Source organism: Leptodactylus fuscus, unplaced genomic scaffold (assembly GCF_031893055.1).
Source record: "Leptodactylus fuscus isolate aLepFus1 unplaced genomic scaffold, aLepFus1.hap2 HAP2_SCAFFOLD_56, whole genome shotgun sequence".
In the NCBI taxonomy this organism is placed as follows: Eukaryota; Metazoa; Chordata; class Amphibia; order Anura; family Leptodactylidae; genus Leptodactylus; species Leptodactylus fuscus.
This window is the reverse complement of record NW_027440589.1, coordinates 446,885-467,573: the sequence shown is the minus strand read 5'-3', so window position 1 is coordinate 467,573 and position 20,689 is coordinate 446,885. Positions and strand designations below refer to the sequence as shown.

Genomic DNA, 20,689 nt, shown 5'->3' with positions numbered 1-20,689 from the left:
ATAGAAGCTATAGGAACATGGTCAACGAGATCAGACTCCTATCAGGCAGCCTGGAGGACATTATAGAGCAGCGCTGAGCAGTAATGTGTGAATAACGCCATTGTGGCCTGCTATATGCTCTGAGCCTCCATACTAACCACTGAGCCTTCATACTAACCACTGAGCCTCCATACTAACCACTGAGCCTCCATGCTAACCACTGAGCCTCCATGCTAACCACTGAGCCTCCATGCTAACCACTGAGCCTCCATGCTAACCACTGAGCCTCCATGCTAACCACTGAGCCTCCATGCTAACCACTGAGCCGCCATGCTAACCACTGAGCCGCCATGCTAACCACTGAGCCGCCATGCTAACCACTGAGCCGCCATGCTAACCACTGAGCCGCCATGCTAACCACTGAGCCGCCATGCTAACCACTGAGCCGCCATGCTAACCACTGAGCCGCCATGCTAACCACTGAGCCGCCATGCTAACCACTGAGCCGCCATGCTAACCACTGAGCCGCCATGCTAACCACTGAGCCGCCATGCTAACCACTGAGCCGCCATGCTAACCACTGAGCCGCCATGCTAACCACTGAGCCGCCATGCTAACCACTGAGCCGCCATGCTAACCACTGAGCCGCCATGCTAACCACTGAGCCGCTATGCTAACCACTTAGCTGCCATGCTAACCACTGAGCCGCCATACTAACCACTGAGCCGCCATACTAACCACTGAGCCGCCATACTAACCACTGAGCCGCCATACTAACCACTGAGCCGCCATACTAACCACTGAGCCGCCATACTAACCACTGAGCCGCCATACTAACCACTGAGCCGCCATACTAACCACTGAGCCGCCATACTAACCACTGAGCCGCCATACTAACCACTGAGCCGCCATACTAACCACTGAGCCGCCATACTAACCACTGAGCCGCCATACTAACCACTGAGCCGCCATACTAACCACTGAGCCGCTATACTAACCACTGAGCCGCCATACTAACCACTGAGCCGCCATACTAACCACTGAGCCTCCATACTAACCACTGAGCCGCCATACTAACCACTGAGCCTCTATACTAACCACTGAGCCGCTATACTAACCACTGAGCCGCCATACTAACCACTGAGCCGCCATACTAACCACTGAGCCGCCATACTAACCACTGAGCCGCCATACTAACCACTGAGCCTCCATACTAACCACTGAGCCTCCATACTAACCACTGAGCCGCTATACTAACCACTGAGCCGCCATACTAACCACTGAGCCGCCATACTAACCACTGAGCCGCCATACTAACCACTGAGCCGCCATACTAACCACTGAGCCGCCATACTAACCACTGAGCCGCCATACTAACCACTGAGCCGCCATACTAACCACTGAGCCGCCATACTAACCACTGAGCCGCCATACTAACCACTGAGCCGCCATACTAACCACTGAGCCGCCATACTAACCACTGAGCCGCCATACTAACCACTGAGCCGCCATACTAACCACTGAGCCGCCATACTAACCACTGAGCCGCCATACTAACCACTGAGCCGCCATACTAACCACTGAGCCGCCATACTAACCACTGAGCCGCCATACTAACCACTGAGCCGCCATACTAACCACTGAGCCGCCATACTAACCACTGAGCCGCCATACTAACCACTGAGCCGCCATACTAACCACTGAGCCGCCATACTATCCACTGAGCCGCCATACTATCCACTGAGCCGCCATACTAACCACTGAGCCGCCATACTAACCACTGAGCCTCTATACTAACCACTGAGCCGCCATACTAACCACTGAGCCGCCATACTAACCACTGAGCCGCCATACTAACCACTGAGCCGCCATACTAACCACTGAGCTGCTATACTAACCACTGAGCCACTGTTCTGCCTAGATAAAGAATCTGAAGCATTTTTTCACAATCTGGCGGTGACAAACTTGTCTGATCTCCAATGACAGGAACAAGAAATCTTCCAGGTCTTTCCCTTTCCCTTGTTTGACACTTACAGCAGGGTTGGGCGGGCGCTCCGGGGTCATGAACGCAACGCTCGCTCTCCGGATCCATAACTAATCTCACTTCTGCTGCCAAATGGGAGATGAATCGGTGCAGGGGACAAGCACATGGCAGACGATTGCCTGAGAGATCTCTGCAACATAGAATGAAAGTGACGGTTAATACTGACACAAGAGAGAGTCAAAGGCCCATAAGGACAGCAAGACCCAGAATGCAATGGTTCTGCCCCTATAGCACTATGATATCTGTGAAGTCGCGGGTACATTGGGGCCCCCTATGGGTTATCACATGGGGCCACATCTATACAGGGTAGCATAATACCAGAAAACCTGTCACCTCCCTGTCAGGTGGGCGGTCCCAGACTGTCTGATCCTACTCAGGACCGCCCACCTGACAGTAAAGAGCCTAAGATATTGTGTGTGTAAACCAACAGCACAGATTGCTCAGGAATTGGGGGGGACCCGCTATAACCCCTCGCCCACCTGCCCCTGGACACAGACTGCGGCCACCAGTACGCCAGAGACCTGTGACACCAAACTGCGGCCTACATGACCTGAGGCGAGCCTGGGCCTCCTCCATTCTCCCGTCTGGACTGTTCTTATCCCCCCCTGAGCCGCTGCCAGTTGGGCTGAGCCGTGCTCCCGATTCCTATAGCCGCCATGATGGATCTAGGCGGTGACTGTATGTAATAGTCTGTGACTACCAGTGCCGAGAAGATGTCCTGACAACTCTGCTGCCGCTCTTACCCAAACTGCGGCCTACATGACCTGAGCCTGGGCCTCCTCCATCACCGCCGGCCTCTGCAGTCTCCCGTCTGGACTGTTCTTATCCCCCCCCCTGACCCGCTGCCAGTTGGGCTGAGCCGTGCTCCCGATTCCTGTAGCCGCCATGATGGATCCAGGCGGTGTCTGTAATAGTCTGTGACTACCAGTGCCGAGAAGATGTCCTGACAACTCTGCTGCCGCTCTTACCCAAACTCCGGAGCGATCGCTCACCGTCCATCTCCGGATATCTCTCACACTCCAGGATCTCCGCTGTATCGTCTGACGCTGAGGATATGGCGCCATCGTCTCCTACACGTCACCAGTCACAGAGGTTGGTTCTAGATACCGTGCACTGTCCGTTGTCCTGCTCCTTCACAGCTCTCCAATATGTCCGCTCCCTCTGCCCAGTGCCCCATATAATGCCAGGAGACCTTCCACTATTCCGGGACCTCATTCACATCCTACCAAGAGGGACCTCGAGGATTTGGCTTCCCGCTTGGGACAAGCCCACATTCAGGCATTGGTCACTGTCAGAGCCGACGTATCTCATCCCACCAGAGCCGATGTATCTCATCCCACCAGAGCTGACGTATCTCATCTCACCAGAGCCGACGTATCTCATCTCACCGGAGCCGACGTATCTCATCTCACCGGAGCCGACGTATCTCATCCCACCGGAGCCGACGTATCTCATCCCACCGGAGCCGACGTATCTCATCCCACCGGAGCCGACGTATCTCATCTCACTGGAGCCGACGTATCTCATCTCACCGGAGCCGACGTATCTCATCTCACCGGAGCCGTCACCACCATCTTCTCCCTGATATCAGTGGGGACAGATAATCTCGCACTGGTCTCTGATCACTGGTCTCGCCGTCGCTCTCGTTATTGTCACCAATGACATCTCAGCCCCTCCCACTTGGCTGATGGGACTGTCCTCGGTTACTGGAATATCTCACTAGACCCCGTAGTGTGTGGATCCCATAAATGGCGGATTCATGGCGTTCTCCTACACGGCGGCTCCCATCTGTAAGAGGAACGTCGGGCTTACGTAGATTCTCGTCTGTAACGTATTCATACGCTTGACCTACTTGACTTACGTTCCCTTCTGCTCCACCAGGCTCCCGTCAGGGTCAATGGTTTACTCTCATCCCATTGCTGGTGATACCAGGCAGGTTGTCCGCTGTCTCCCCTCATGGTCATCCTGACCTTGGAGCCCGTTCTCCATGTTTGGGCACACTCTGACACCTCCGGAGTAGCCTGTGCTGCGCTCCTTTATAAGATGGTGGCATACGCTGATGATTTGTGCTTTCTTCTCTCTCTTCTGCTTGATCTCCTCCTTCCGAAATGTTTCTAGACTTTCCAATTTCAAGTTTCATCTCTCCAGATCGGAGGCCTTTCTTCATGTGACTTTCTGCCTTACAAGTTTCCTCCCTACGCCAATTCTTTTCCTTCCACCGGTGGACTCGCGCTCCAGGATACTTGGGAGATCTACTCACGCCAGATCCTAAGGATCTCTACCGGCTCTCCCATGTTGGCGTTGATCCGTGCTGATTGCGTCGGGTGGTCGGCGGGGGACATTCACTTGTTTCGATCGCGCGCAGTCTTTCAGACGAATATTCCACCCCGTCTGCTTTACCGCATATGTCTTACCTGTTCACATTCCTTCCTTCGTTTTCTGGGCCTTCTCCTCGGACAAACAGGTGAGTGTTAGCAGGTCCCTCCAGATGTAGTGATGGTTTATCCCTCCCTGACATGGAGTCGTATGACTTTGCCGGTCACCTGGCCCGACTAGTGGCCATTGTCTAGGATTCTGTTGTAGACCTGGCTTGTACCCCCTTTAGTCATCACTCCCCTCCCAATCTACCATTGGCCCTAAGCTTAGAACCTGCTCCAAAAACCTTCATGCGACCCCATCCTGGGGAATCCAAGGTTTCCTCCTGGAATATCTGGTAGGATGTTCCCCAACTGGTGTCGCCACGAGACATCCCACGTATGCCACATCCAAAGTGGTTCCAGCCAACTCCAGGTATCTCTCATTGGACTGATCTCCCCCCTCTTGGCACAATACGCAGCTTCGCCATTTTATGAATTCATTCCCAGCCCCAGTAGACTTTAAGACTGAGCCCTCGCTCTTAGAAGGCCTATGATTTGGTGACGGTCTTCTACGTCACGCTCTCGTCATCTACGAGATTCTGATCAATCCTCTAATCAAGCCTGTCCAACATTCTGGAGATCTGGACTGGTGGAAGGTATCATTCCCCAGATCTCCAGCTCCTGTTCAGCAGATGATGCTGCAGATTTCTGAGACATCTTATCAGTTGAGCCCTGTTCTGTTCCTTCTCCATCACTGAGCCTCTGGTGTGCCCCTTTAAGCTCTTCCTACTTTGTTTCCTGGTCCTCGCAGCCCGAGCTTGCATCCCATAATTCTGAGCAGATCCTTCTCCTCTCTCCCTCTGGATCTGAGAGGTCAATGAGATTCTGTTCCAGGAAGATCTCACCTCCTTCCTCCATGACACAGGAGAAGTCTTTAATAAAACCTACAACGTTCTGGAAAGTATCAGACCCTTCCAGACTCCGAGTCTATTCCTGGCCCAGCTCTCCACTGCAGGCGTCTTCCCACCATATCTCTACCTGGACACATAGAGTGGAACTCCGTCCCTATTATTTGGGGATCTGGCACCTGAGGACTTCTGGGCCTCCACCAAAGATCACACAAGCCCTCCTCTTCTTTCCCTCTGTCTTCTCCTCTCCGCTGACTCTTCACCATCTTTGGGGTTTGCCCTGTCGGTGGCCTCAGCTCCACATTGTTTGTGTAGTTGAATTGTAAGAGAATAAAGCGCTTGTGAAATAGGAACAAACAATGGAGGCCGAATAATAACAAATAATAATCCCTAATAATAAATAATAAAGACTAATAATAACTAATAATCATCAAATAATAATGAATAATAATCCCTAATAATAACGAATAATCATCAGAATAATAACTAATAATAAAGACTAATAATAACTAATAATCATCAAATAATAATGAATAATAATCCCTAATAATAACGAATAATCATCAGAATAATAACTAATAATAAAGACTAATAATAACGAATAATAATCCCTAATAATAACTAATAATAAAGACTAATAATAACCAATAAATCATCAAATAACTAATAATAAAGACTAATAATAACTAATAATAAAGATTAATAATAACTAATAAATCAAATAAATAATAATAATAATATAGAAATCAATAATCACACTGACAGAATCCGCAGCTCCGGCAGGGACAGGATCCAGAATTCATCAATCATCCAAATTTGGTTGTGACTGAGATTTCTGCAGGGAAGAAACAGGTGATGTGTGATACGTGTGTGCCATATGTGTGTGTGATACGTCTGTGTGTGTGATACCTGTGTGTGTGATACCTGTGTGTGCGATACCTGTGTGTGCGATACCTGTGTGTGTGATACGTCTGTGTGTGTGTGATACCTGTGTGTGCGATACCTGTGTGTGCGATACCTGTGTGTGCGATACCTGTTTGTGATACCTGTGTGTGTGATACCTGTGTGTGTGTTATGTGTGTGTGATACCTGTGTGTGTGTGTGATATGTGTGTGTGTGTGATATGTGTGTGTGTGATATGTGTGTGTGTGATATGTGTGTGTGTGATATGTGTGTGTGAGATACCTGTGTGTGAGATACCTGTGTGTGAGATACCTGTGTGTGCGATACCTGTGTGTGCGATACCTGTGTGTGCGATACCTGTGTGTGCGATACCTGTGTGTGATACCTGTGTGTGTGATACCTGTGTGTGTGTGTGATACCTGTGTGTGTGTGTGATACCTGTGTGTGATACCTGTGTGTGATACCTGTGTGTGATACCTGTGTGTGATACCTGTGTGTGATACCTGTGTGTGATACCTGTGTGTGATACCTGTGCGAGTGATACCTGTGCGAGTGATACCTGTGCGAGTGATACCTGTGCGAGTGATACCTGTGCGAGTGATACCTGTGCGAGTGATACCTGTGCGTGTGATACCTGTGCGTGTGATACCTGTGCGTGTGATACCTGTGCGTGTGATACCTGTGCGTGTGATACCTGTGCGAGTGATACCTGTGCGAGTGATACCTGTGCGAGTGATACCTGTGCGAGCGATACCTGTGCGAGCGATACCTGTGCGAGCGATACCTGTGCGAGCGATACCTGTGCGTGCGATACCTGTGCGTGCGATACCTGTGCGTGCGATACCTGTGCGTGCGATACCTGTGCGTGCGATACCTGTGCGTGCGATACCTGTGCGTGAGTGATACCTGTGTGAGTGATACCTGTGTGTGTGATACCTGTGTGTGTGATACCTGTGTGTGTGATACCTGTGTGTGCGATACCTGTGTGTGATACCTGTGTGTGTGATACCTGTGTGTGTGTGTGTGATACCTGTGTGTGATACCTGTGTGTGATACCTGTGCGAGTGATACCTGTGCGAGTGATACCTGTGCGAGTGATACCTGTGCGAGTGATACCTGTGCGAGTGATACCTGTGCGAGTGATACCTGTGCGTGTGATACCTGTGCGAGTGATACCTGTGCGAGTGATACCTGTGCGAGTGATACCTGTGCGAGTGATACCTGTGCGAGTGATACCTGTGCGAGTGATACCTGTGCGTGTGATACCTGTGCGTGTGATACCTGTGCGTGTGATACCTGTGCGTGTGATACCTGTGCGTGTGATACCTGTGCGTGTGATACCTGTGCGTGTGATACCTGTGCGAGCGATACCTGTGCGAGCGATACCTGTGCGAGCGATACCTGTGCGAGCGATACCTGTGCGAGCGATACCTGTGCGAGCGATACCTGTGCGAGCGATACCTGTGCGAGCGATACCTGTGCGAGCGATACCTGTGCGAGCGATACCTGTGCGAGCGATACCTGTGCGAGCGATACCTGTGCGAGCGATACCTGTGCGTGCGATACCTGTGCGTGCGATACCTGTGCGTGCGATACCTGTGCGTGCGATACCTGTGCGTGAGTGATACCTGTGTGAGTGATACCTGTGTGAGTGATACCTGTGTGTGTGATACCTGTGTGTGTGATACCTGTGTGTGTGATACCTGTGTGTGTGATACCTGTGTGTGTGATACCTGTGTGTGTGATACCTGTGTGTGTTATGTGTGTGTGATACCTGTGTGTGTGATACCTGTGTGTGTGATACCTGTGTGTGTGATACCTGTGTGTGATACCTGTGTGTGCGATACCTGTGTGTGCGACACCTGTGTGTGCGACACCTGTGTGTGCGACACCTGTGTGTGCGACACCTGTGTGCGCGACACCTGTGTGCGCGACACCTGTGTGCGCGACACCTGTGTGCGCGACACCTGTGTGCGCGACACCTGTGTGCGCGACACCTGTGTGCGCGACACCTGTGTGCGCGACACCTGTGTGCGCGACACCTGTGTGCGCGACACCTGTGTGCGCGACACCTGTGTGCGCGACACCTGTGTGTGCGTGATACCTGTGTGTGCGCGATACCTGTGTGTGCGCGATACCTGTGTGTGCGCGATACCTGTGTGTGCGCGATACCTGTGTGTGCGCGATACCTGTGTGTGCGCGATACCTGTGTGCGCGATACCTGTGTGCGCGATACCTGTGTGTGTGATACCTGTGTGTGATACCTGTGTGTGATACCTGTGTGTGTGATACCTGTGTGTGCGATACCTGTGTGCGATACCCGTGTGTGTGTGATATGTGTGTGTGCGATACCTGTGTGTGCGATACCTGTGTGTGCGATACCTGTGTGTGCGATACCTGTGTGTGCGATACCTGTGTGCGCGATACCTGTGTGTGATACCTGTGTGCGTGATACCTGTGTGTGTGATACCTGTGTGTGTGATACCTGTGTGTGTTATGTGTGTGTGATACCTGTGTGTGCGACACCTGTGTGTGCGACACCTGTGTGTGCGACACCTGTGTGTGCGACACCTGTGTGTGCGACACCTGTGTGCGCGACACCTGTGTGCGCGACACCTGTGTGCGCGACACCTGTGTGCGCGACACCTGTGTGCGCGACACCTGTGTGCGCGACACCTGTGTGCGCGACACCTGTGTGCGCGACACCTGTGTGCGCGACACCTGTGTGCGCGACACCTGTGTGTGTGTGATACCTGTGTGTGTGTGATACCTGTGTGTGTGTGATACCTGTGTGTGCGCGATACCTGTGTGTGCGCGATACCTGTGTGTGCGCGATACCTGTGTGTGCGCGATACCTGTGTGTGCGCGATACCTGTGTGTGCGCGATACCTGTGTGCGCGATACCTGTGTGCGCGATACCTGTGTGCGCGATACCTGTGTGTGCGATACCTGTGTGTGCGATACCTGTGTGTGTGATACCTGTGTGTGATACCTGTGTGTGCGATACCTGTGTGCGATACCCGTGTGTGTGTGTGTGATACGTGTGTGTGCGATACCTGTGTGTGCGATACCTGTGTGTGCGATACCTGTGTGTGCGATACCTGTGTGTGCGATACCTGTGTGTGCGATACCTGTGTGCGCGATACCTGTGTGCGCGATACCTGTGTGCGCGATACCTGTGTGCGCGATACCTGTGTGCGCGATACCTGTGTGCGCGATACCTGTGTGCGCGATACCTGTGTGCGCGATACCTGTGTGCGCGATACCTGTGTGCGCGATACCTGTGTGCGCGATACCTGTGTGCGCGATACCTGTGTGCGCGATACCTGTGTGCGCGATACCTGTGTGCGCGATACCTGTGTGCGCGATACCTGTGTGCGCGATACCTGTGTGCGCGATACCTGTGTGCGCGATACCTGTGTGCGCGATACCTGTGTGCGCGATACCTGTGTGCGCTATACCTGTGTGCGCGATACCTGTGTGCGCGATACCTGTGTGCGCGATACCTGTGTGCGCGATACCTGTGTGTGTGTGTGATACCTGTGTGCGCGATACCTGTGTGCGCGATACCTGTGTGCGCGATACCTGTGTGCGCGATACCTGTGTGCGCGATACCTGTGTGCGCGATACCTGTGTGTGTGTGTGTGATACATGTGTGCGATACCTGTGTGTGCGATACCTGTGTGTGCGATACCTGTGTGTGCGATACCTGTGTGTGCGATACCTGTGTGTGCGATACCTGTGTGTGCGATACCTGTGTGTGCGATACCTGTGTGTGCGATATGTGCGTGTCCTACGTGTGTGCGATACCTGTGTGTCTGAGATATCTGTGTGTGCGATACATGTGTGATTCATACACAGGACCCTTATATACAGAGCTCTGTCACCTGGCTATGCTGTCCTGTATACCTGAGGGTAATGATGGCCGGCTGGCTGCTGTATACCTCCATATACCTCCTTATACTATACTACCCTTATATTATACTGCCCTTATACTGTACTGCCCTTATACTATACTGCCCTTATACTATACTACCCTTATACTATACTACCCTTATACTATACTACCCTTATACTGTACTGCCCTTATACTATACTGCCCTTATACTATACTGCCCTTATACTATACTACCCTTATACTGTACTGCCCTTATACTATACTGACCTTATACTATACTGCCCTTATACTGTACTGCCCTTATACTATACTACTCTTATACTATACTGCCCTTATACTATACTGCCCTTATACTATACTACCCTTATACTATACTGCCCTTATACTATACTGCCCTTATACTATACTGCCCTTATACTATACTGCCCTTATACTATACTACCCTTATACTATACTGCCCTTATACTATACTGCCCTTATACTATACTACCCTTATACTATACTGCCCTTATACTATACTACCCTTATACTATACTACCCTTATACTATACTACCCTTATACTATACTACCCTTATACTATACTGCCCTTATACTATACTACCCTTATACTATACTGCCCTTATACTATACTACCCTTATACTATACTGCCCTTATACTATACTACCCTTATACTATACTACCCTTATACTATACTACCCTTATACTATACTACCCTTATACTATACTACCCTTATACTATACTGCCCTTATACTATACTACCCTTATACTATACTGCCCTTATACTATACTGCCCTTATATTATACTACCCTTATACTATACTGCCCTTATACTATACTACCCTTATACTGTACTGCCCTTATACTATACTACCCTTATACTATACTGCCCTTATACTATACTACCCTTATACTATACTACCCTTATACTATACTGCCCTTATATTATACTACCCTTATACTATACTGCCCTTATACTATACTACCCTTATACTATACTGCCCTTATACTATACTACCCTTATACTATACTGCCCTTATACTATACTACCCTTATACTATACTGCCCTTATACTATACTGCCCTTATACTATACTGCCCTTATACTATACTGCCCTTATACTATACTGCCCTTATACTATACTGCCATTATACTATACTGCCATTATACTATACTGCCCTTATACTATACTGCCCTTATACTATACTACCCTTATACTATACTGCCCTTATACTATACTGCCCTTATACTATACTGCCCTTATACTATATTACCCTTATACTATACTGCCCTTATACTATACAGCCCTTATACTATACTACCCTTATACTATACTACCCTTATACTATACTGCCCTTATACTATACTACCCTTATACTATACTACCCTTATACTATACTGCCCTTATACTATACTGCCCTTATACTATACTACCCTTATACTATACTGCCCTTATACTATACTGCCCTTATACTATACTACCCTTATACTATACTACCCTTATACTATACTACCCTTATACTATACTGCCCTTATACTATACTGCCCTTATACTATACTGCCCTTATACTATACTACTCTTATACTGTACTGCCCTTATACTATACTACCCTTATATTATACTGCCCTTATACTATACTACCCTTATACTGTACTGCCCTTATACTATACTACCCTTATACTATACTGCCCTTATACTATACTGCCCTTATACTATACTGCCCTTATACTATATTACCCTTATACTATACTACCCTTATACTATACAGCCCTTATACTATTCTGCTCTTATACTATACTGCCCTTATACTATACTGACCTTATACTATACTGCCCTTATATTATACTACCCTTATACTGTACTACTCTTATACTGTACTGCCCTTATACTATACTACTCTTATACTATACTGCCCTTATACTATACTACCCTTATACTATACTGCCCTTATACTATACTACCCTTATATTATACTACCCTTATACTATACTGCCCTTATACTATACTGCCCTTATACTATACTACCCTTATACTGTACTGCCCTTATACTATACTGCCCTTATACTATACTGCCCTTATACTATACAGCCCTTATACTATTCTGCTCTTATACTATACTGCCCTTATACTATACTACCCTTATACTATACTGCCCTTATACTATACTGCCCTTATACTATACTACCCTTATACTATACTGACCTTATACTATAATACCCTTATACTATACTACCCTTATATTATACTACCCTTATACTATACTGCCCTTATACTATACTGCCCTTATACTATACTACCCTTATACTGTACTACCCTTATACTATACAGCCCTTATACTATTCTGCTCTTATACTATACTGCCCTTATACTATACTGACCTTATACTATACTGCCCTTATACTATACTACCCTTATACTATACTACCCTTATACTATACTGCCCTTATACTATACTACCCTTATATTATACTGCCCTTATACTATACTACCCTTATATTATACTGCCCTTATACTATACTACCCTTATATTATACTACCCTTATACTATACTGCCCTTATACTATACTGCCCTTATACTATACTGACCTTATACTATACTGCCCTTATATTATACTGCCCTTATATTATACTACCCTTATACTATACTGCCCTTATACTATACTGCCCTTATACTATACTGACCTTATACTATACTGCCCTTATATTATACTACCCTTATACTGTACTACTCTTATACTATACTGCCCTTATACTATACTACCCTTATATTATACTGCCCTTATACTATACTACCCTTATACTATACTACCCTTATACTATACTGCCCTTATACTATACTGCCCTTATACTATACTGCCCTTATACTGTACTGCCCTTATACTATACTGCCCTTATACTATACTACCCTTATACTATACTACCCTTATACTATACAGCCCTTATACTATTCTGCTCTTATACTATACTGCCCTTATACTATACTGACCTTATACTATACTGCCCTTATATTATACTACCCTTATACTGTACTACTCTTATACTGTACTGCCCTTATACTATACTACTCTTATACTATACTGCCCTTATACTATACTACCCTTATACTATACTACCCTTATATTATACTGCCCTTATACTATACTACCCTTATATTATACTACCCTTATACTATACTGCCCTTATACTATACTGCCCTTATACTATACTGCCCTTATACTATACTACCCTTATACTATACTACCCTTATACTGTACTGCCCTTATACTATACTACCCTTATACTATACTACCCTTATACTATACTATATATACAATGCCCTTATACTATACTGCCCTTATACTATACTGCCCTTATACTATACTGCCCTTATACTATACTACCCTTATACTATACTGACCTTATACTATACTGCCCTTATACTATACTACCCTTATACTATACTGCCCTTATACTATACTGCCCTTATACTATACTACCCTTATACTATACTGACCTTATACTATACTGCCCTTATACTATACTGCCCTTATACTATACTGCCCTTATACTATACTACCCTTATACTATACTACCCTTATACTATACTATATATACAATGCCCTTATACTATACTGCCCTTATACTATACTGACCTTATACTATACTGCCCTTATACTATACTACCCTTATACTATACTGCCCTTATACTATACTACCCTTATACTATACTACCCTTATACTATACTGACCTTATGCTATACTGCCCTTATACTATACTACTCTTATACTATACTACCCTTATACTATACTGCCCTTATACTATACTGCTCTTATACTATACTACCCTTATACTATACTACCCTTATACTATACTACCCTTATACTATACTGCCCTTATACTATACTACCCTTATACTATACTGCCCTTATACTATACTACCCTTATACTATACTGCCTTTATACTATACTGCCCTTATACTATACTGCCCTTATACTATACTGCCCTTATACTATACTACTCTTATACTATACTGCCCTTATACTATACTGCCCTTATACTATACTGCCCTTATACTATACTACCCTTATACTATACTACCCTTATACCATACTACCCTTATACCATACTGCCCTTATACCATACTGCCCTTATACTATACTGCCCTTATACTATACTACCCTTATACTGTACTACCCTTATACTATACTGCCCTTATACTATACTACCCTTATACTATACTGCCCTTATACTATACTACCCTTATACTATACTACCCTTATACTATACTGCCCTTATACCATACTGCCCTTATACTATACTGCCCTCATACTATACTACCCTTATACTGTACTACCCTTATACTATACTACCCTTATACTATACTACCCTTATACTGTACTACCCTTATACTATACTACCCTTATACTATACTACCCTTATACTGTACTACCCTTATACTATACTGCCCTTATACTATACTACCCTTATACTATACTGCCCTTATACTATACTACCCTTATACTATACTACCCTTATACTATACTGCCCTTATACTATACTGCCCTTATACTATACTGCCCTTATACTATACTGCCCTTATACTATACTGCCCTTATACTATACTGCCCTTATACTATACTGCCCTTATACTATATTACCCTTATACTATACTGCCCTTATACTATACAGCCCTTATACTATACTGCCCTTATACCATACTACCCTTATACCATACTACCCTTATACCATACTACCCTTATACCATACTACCCTTATACCATACTACCCTTATACTATACTACCCTTATACTATACTACCCTTATACTATACTATATATACAATGCCCTTATACTATACTACACTTATACTATACTGCCCTTATACTATACTACCCTTATACTATACTACCCTTATACTATACTGCCCTTATACTATACTACCCTTATACTATACTGCCCTTATACTATACTACCCTTATACTATACTGCCCTCATACTATACTGCCCTTATACTATACTGACCTTATACTATACTGACCTTATACTGTACTGCCCTTATACTGTACTGCCCTTATACTATACTACCCTTATACTATACTACCCTTATACTATACTGACCTTATACTATACTGCCCTTATACTATACTACCCTTATACTATACTGCCCTCATACTATACTGCCCTTATACTATACTGACCTTATACTATACTGACCTTATACTGTACTGACCTTATACTGTACTGCCCTTATACTGTACTGCCCTTATACTATACTACCCTTATACTATACTACCCTTATACTATACTACCCTTATACTATACTACCCTTATACTATACTACCCTTATACTATACTATATATACAATGCCCTTATACTATACTACACTTATACTATACTGCCCTTATACTATACTACCCTTATACTATACTACCCTTATACTATACTGCCCTTATACTATACTACCCTTATACTATACTGCCCTTATACTATACTACCCTTATACTATACTACCCTTATACTATACTGACCTTATACTATACTGCCCTTATACTATACTACCCTTATACTATACTGCCCTCATACTATACTGCCCTTATACTATACTGCCCTTATACTATACTACCCTTATACTGTACTGCCCTTATACTGTACTGCCCTTATACTATACTACCCTTATACTATACTGCCCTTATACTATACTGACCTTATACTATACTGCCCTTATACTATACTGCCCTTATACTATACTGCCCTTATACTATACTGCCCTTATACTATACTGCCCTTATACTATACTGCCCTTATACTATACTACCCTTATACTATACTATATATACAATGCCCTTATACTATACTGCCCTTATACTATACTGCCCTTATACTATACTGCCCTTATACTATACTGCCCTTATACTATACTGCCCTTATACTATACTACCCTTATACCATACTACCCTTATACCATACTGCCCTTATACTATACTACCCTTATACTATACTGCCCTTATACTATACTACCCTTATACTATACTGCCCTTATACTATACTGCCCTTATACTATACTACCCTTATACTATACTACCCTTATACTATACTACCCTTATACTATACTATATATACAATGCCCTTATACTATACTACCCTTATACTATACTACCCTTATACTATACTATATATACAATGCCCTTATACTATACTACTCTTATACTATACTGCCCTTATACCATACTGCCCTTATACTATACTACCCTTATACTATACTACCCTTATACTATACTACCCTTATACTATACTACCCTTATACTATACTGCCCTTATACTATACTGACCTTATACTATACTGCCCTTATATTATACTACCCTTATACTATACTGCCCTTATACTATACTACCCTTATACTATACTACCCTTATACTATACTATATATACAATGCCCTTATACTATACTACCCTTATACTATACTGCCCTTATACTATACTGCCCTTATACTATACTGCCCTTATACTATACTGCCATTATACTATACTACCCTTATACCATACTACCCTTATACCATACTGCCCTTATACTATACTACCCTTATACTATACTGCCCTTATACTATACTACCCTTATACTATACTGCCCTTATACTATACTGCCCTTATACTATACTACCCTTATACTATACTACCCTTATACTATACTACCCTTATACTATACTGCCCTTATACTATACTACCCTTATACTATACTACCCTTATACTATACTGCTCTTATACTATACTGCCCTTATACTATACTACCCTTATACTATACTACCCTTATACTATACTGCTCTTATACTATACTGCTCTTATACTATACTACCCTTATACTATACTACCCTTATACTATACTGCCCTTATACTATACTGCCCTTATACTATACTGCCCTTATACTATACTACCCTTATACTATACTACCCTTATACTATACTGCCCTTATACTATACTACCCTTATACTATACTACCCTTATACTATACTGCCATTATACTATACTACCCTTATACTATACTACCCTTATACTATACTGCCCTTATACTATACTACCCTTATACTATACTGCCCTTATACTATACTACCCTTATACTATACTGCCCTCATACTATACTGCCCTTATACTATACTACCCTTATACTGTACTACCCTTATACTATACTGCCCTTATACTATACTACCCTTATACTATACTGCCCTTATACTATACTACCCTTATACTATACTACCCTTATACTATACTGCCCTTATACTATACTGCCCTTATACTATACTACCCTTATACTATACTACCCTTATACTATACTGCCCTTATACTATACTGCCCTTATACTATACTGCTCTTATACTATACTGCCCTTATACTATACTGCCCTTATACTATACTGCCCTTATACTATACTACCCTTATACTATACTGCCCTTATACTATACTACCCTTATACTATACTGACCTTATACTATACTACCCTTATACTATACTACCCTTATACTATACTACCCTTATACTATACTGCTCTTATACTATACTACCCTTATACTATACTACCCTTATACTATACTGCCCTTATACTATACTGCTCTTATACTATACTACCCTTATACTATACTACCCTTATACTATACAGCCCTTATACTATACTACCCTTATACTATACTGACCTTATACTATACTACTCTTATACTGTACTGCCCTTATACTATACTGCCCTTATACTATACTACCCTTATACTGTACTACCCTTATACTATACTGCCCTTATACTATACTACCCTTATACTATACTGCCCTTATACTATACTGCCCTTATACTATACTGCCCTTATACTATACTACCGTTATACTATACTGCCCTTATACTATACTACCCTTATACTATACTACCCTTATACTATACTGCCCTTATACTGTACTGCCCTTATACTGTACTGCCCTTATACTGTACTACCCTTATACTGTACTACCCTTATACTATACTACCCTTATACTATACTACCCTTATACTATACTACCCTTATACTATACTGCCCTTATACTATACTACTCTTATACTATACTACCCTTATATTATACTACCCTTATACTATACTACCCTTATACTATACTGCCCTTATCCTATACTACCCTTATACTATACTGCCCTTATACTGTACTTACTTATACTATACTGCCCTTATCCTATACTACCCTTATACTATACTATACTATATATACAATGCCCTTATACTATACTGCCCTTATCCTATACTACCCTTATACTATACTGCCCTTATACTGTACTTACTTATACTATACTGCCCTTATCCTATACTACCCTTATACTATACTATACTATATATACAATGCCCTTATACTATACTGCCCTTATCCTATACTACCCTTATACTATACTATATATACAATGCCCTTATCCTATACTGCCCTTATCCTATACTACCCTTATACTATACTGCCCTTATACTGTACTTACTTATGCTATACTGCCCTTATACTATACTACCCTTATACTATACTGCCCTTATCCTATACTACCCTTATACTATACTATATATACAATGCCCTTATCCTATACTGCCCTTATCCTATACTACCCTTATACTATACTGCCCTTATACTGTACTTACTTATTCTATACTGCCCTTATACTATACTACCCTTATACTATACTGCCCTTATACTATACTGCCCTTATACTATACTGCCCTTATACTGTACTTACTTATACTATACTGCCCTTATACTATACTACCCTTATACTATACTGCCCTTATACTATACTGCCCTTATACTGTACTGCCCTTATACTGTACTGCCCTTATACTGTACTGCCCTTATACTGTACTGCCCTTATCCTATACTGCCCTTATACTATACTGCCCTTATACTATACTGCCCTTATACTGTACTGCCCTTATACTGTACTGCCCTTATACTGTACTGCCCTTATACTATACTGCCCTTATACTATACTGCCCTTATACTATACTGCCCTTATACTGTACTGCCCTTATACTGTACTGCCCTTATACTATACTGCCCTTATACTATACTACCCTTATACTACCCTTATACTATACTACCCTTATACTATACTGACCTTATACTATGCTTCCCCTATATAATGTTGCCCCCAGACTATTCTGCTGCTATTGCAGTTGCCCCTATACTATGCTGACTAAGCACTTTCTCCTCCCACCATCTCTGGGTCTGTTATTCTATGTAGTCCGGCCCCTTTAAGCCCCTTTAATCCGCCATCTTCCTTTTCTTCCATCACTTACAGGTTTCTTATGTTGTTGAGTCCAATAAAGTCTTTTGCATTCAGTAAAGTCAATCGGTTTCCTGAGAGATCCCTGAAAGGAAGAAAATGTTCCGGGTAAATCTACTTCACATTGTAACAGATTCTAATAGATCCAAATGTAATCCCTCAGCAACGAGGGCAAGTTGTAGCTTAAAGCTCTGGGCACCTTCATGGGCACCTTTACAGACACCTCTGGGCACCTTCATAGACACCTCTGGGCACCTTTACAGACACCTCTGGGCACCTTTATAGACACCTCTGGGCACCTTTATAGACACCTCTGGCACCATTGTAATATTACCTATGGCTATGATTACGGGATACGGCTATCCTGAAACGCGTTAGAGATTTTTTAGACACCTAAATGTTTTTTCTGATCTTTTTCACTTTTTGTGTCGATTTTAGTAAATTTTAACAAGATGGATTTGTTTTCTGTGTTTTGTTCTAGATGTTGCTGAGCTTGTGCTGCCGCTGCTTCTCCTCCACCGCAGGCTGCTCGGTTCCCTCCATGTGACATCTCTGACTGCTGCCGTCTCTCCACTCTCTGATCCTCTGACATCTCTTTTTATATTGGATTGTATAGATGTCAGCTTAGATTTCTAATTTGGAGACCTCAGAGGGAATGGGACTGAGCAGCCTGCAATGTAGGATAAAACATGCAGCCAGTGAATGGGACTGAGCACCCTGCAGTGTAAGAGAAAACATGCAGCTTGTGAATGGGACTGAGCAGCCTGCAATATAAGAGAAAACATGCAGCCAGTGAATGGGACTGAGCACCCAGCAATGTAGGAGAAAGCATGCAGCCAGTGAATGGGACTGAGCAGCCTGCAATGTAAGAGAAAACATGCAGCCAGTGAATGGGACTGAGCACCCTGTAATGTAAGAGAAAACATGCAGCCAGTGAATGGGACTGAGCACCCTGTAATGTAAGAGAAAACATGCAGCCAGTGAATGGGACTGAGCAGCCTGCAATGTAAGAGAAAACATGCAGCCAGTGAATGGGACTGAGCAGCCTGCAATATAAGAGAAAACATGCAGCCAGTGAATGGGACTGAGCACCCAGCAATGTAGGAGAAAGCATGCAGCCTGTGAATGGGACTGAGCACCCTGCAGTGTAGGAGAAAACATGCAGCCAGTGAATGAGACTGAGCAGCCTGCAGTGTAGGAGAAAACATGCAGCCAATGAATGGGACTGAGCAGCCTGCAGTGTAGGAGAAAACATGCAGCCAGTGAATGGGACTGAGCAGCCTGCAATGTAGGAGAAAACATGCCGCCAATGAATGGGACTGAGCAGCC

The 20,689-nt window shown here is 44.0% G+C and overlaps 1 protein-coding gene across 1 annotated transcript in view; it reads right to left on the bottom strand.

The window, feature by feature from the left end:
• LOC142188585 (polycystin-1-like) overlaps window positions 1-19,683 on the bottom strand; it is a 124,642-nt gene extending 104,959 nt beyond the window's left edge. The window contains exons 1-6 of the mRNA XM_075261877.1: window positions 19,622-19,683; window positions 19,374-19,445; window positions 7,248-7,802; window positions 6,708-7,065; window positions 6,052-6,182; window positions 2,014-2,153 (exon numbers count right to left, since the gene is read on the bottom strand). Coding sequence (XP_075117978.1) covers window positions 2,014-2,153; window positions 6,052-6,182; window positions 6,708-7,065; window positions 7,248-7,802; window positions 19,374-19,445; window positions 19,622-19,683 — 1,318 coding nt within the window. The remainder of the gene's footprint in view (window positions 1-2,013; window positions 2,154-6,051; window positions 6,183-6,707; window positions 7,066-7,247; window positions 7,803-19,373; window positions 19,446-19,621) is intronic.
• Window positions 19,684-20,689: the final 1,006 nt, after the last annotated feature.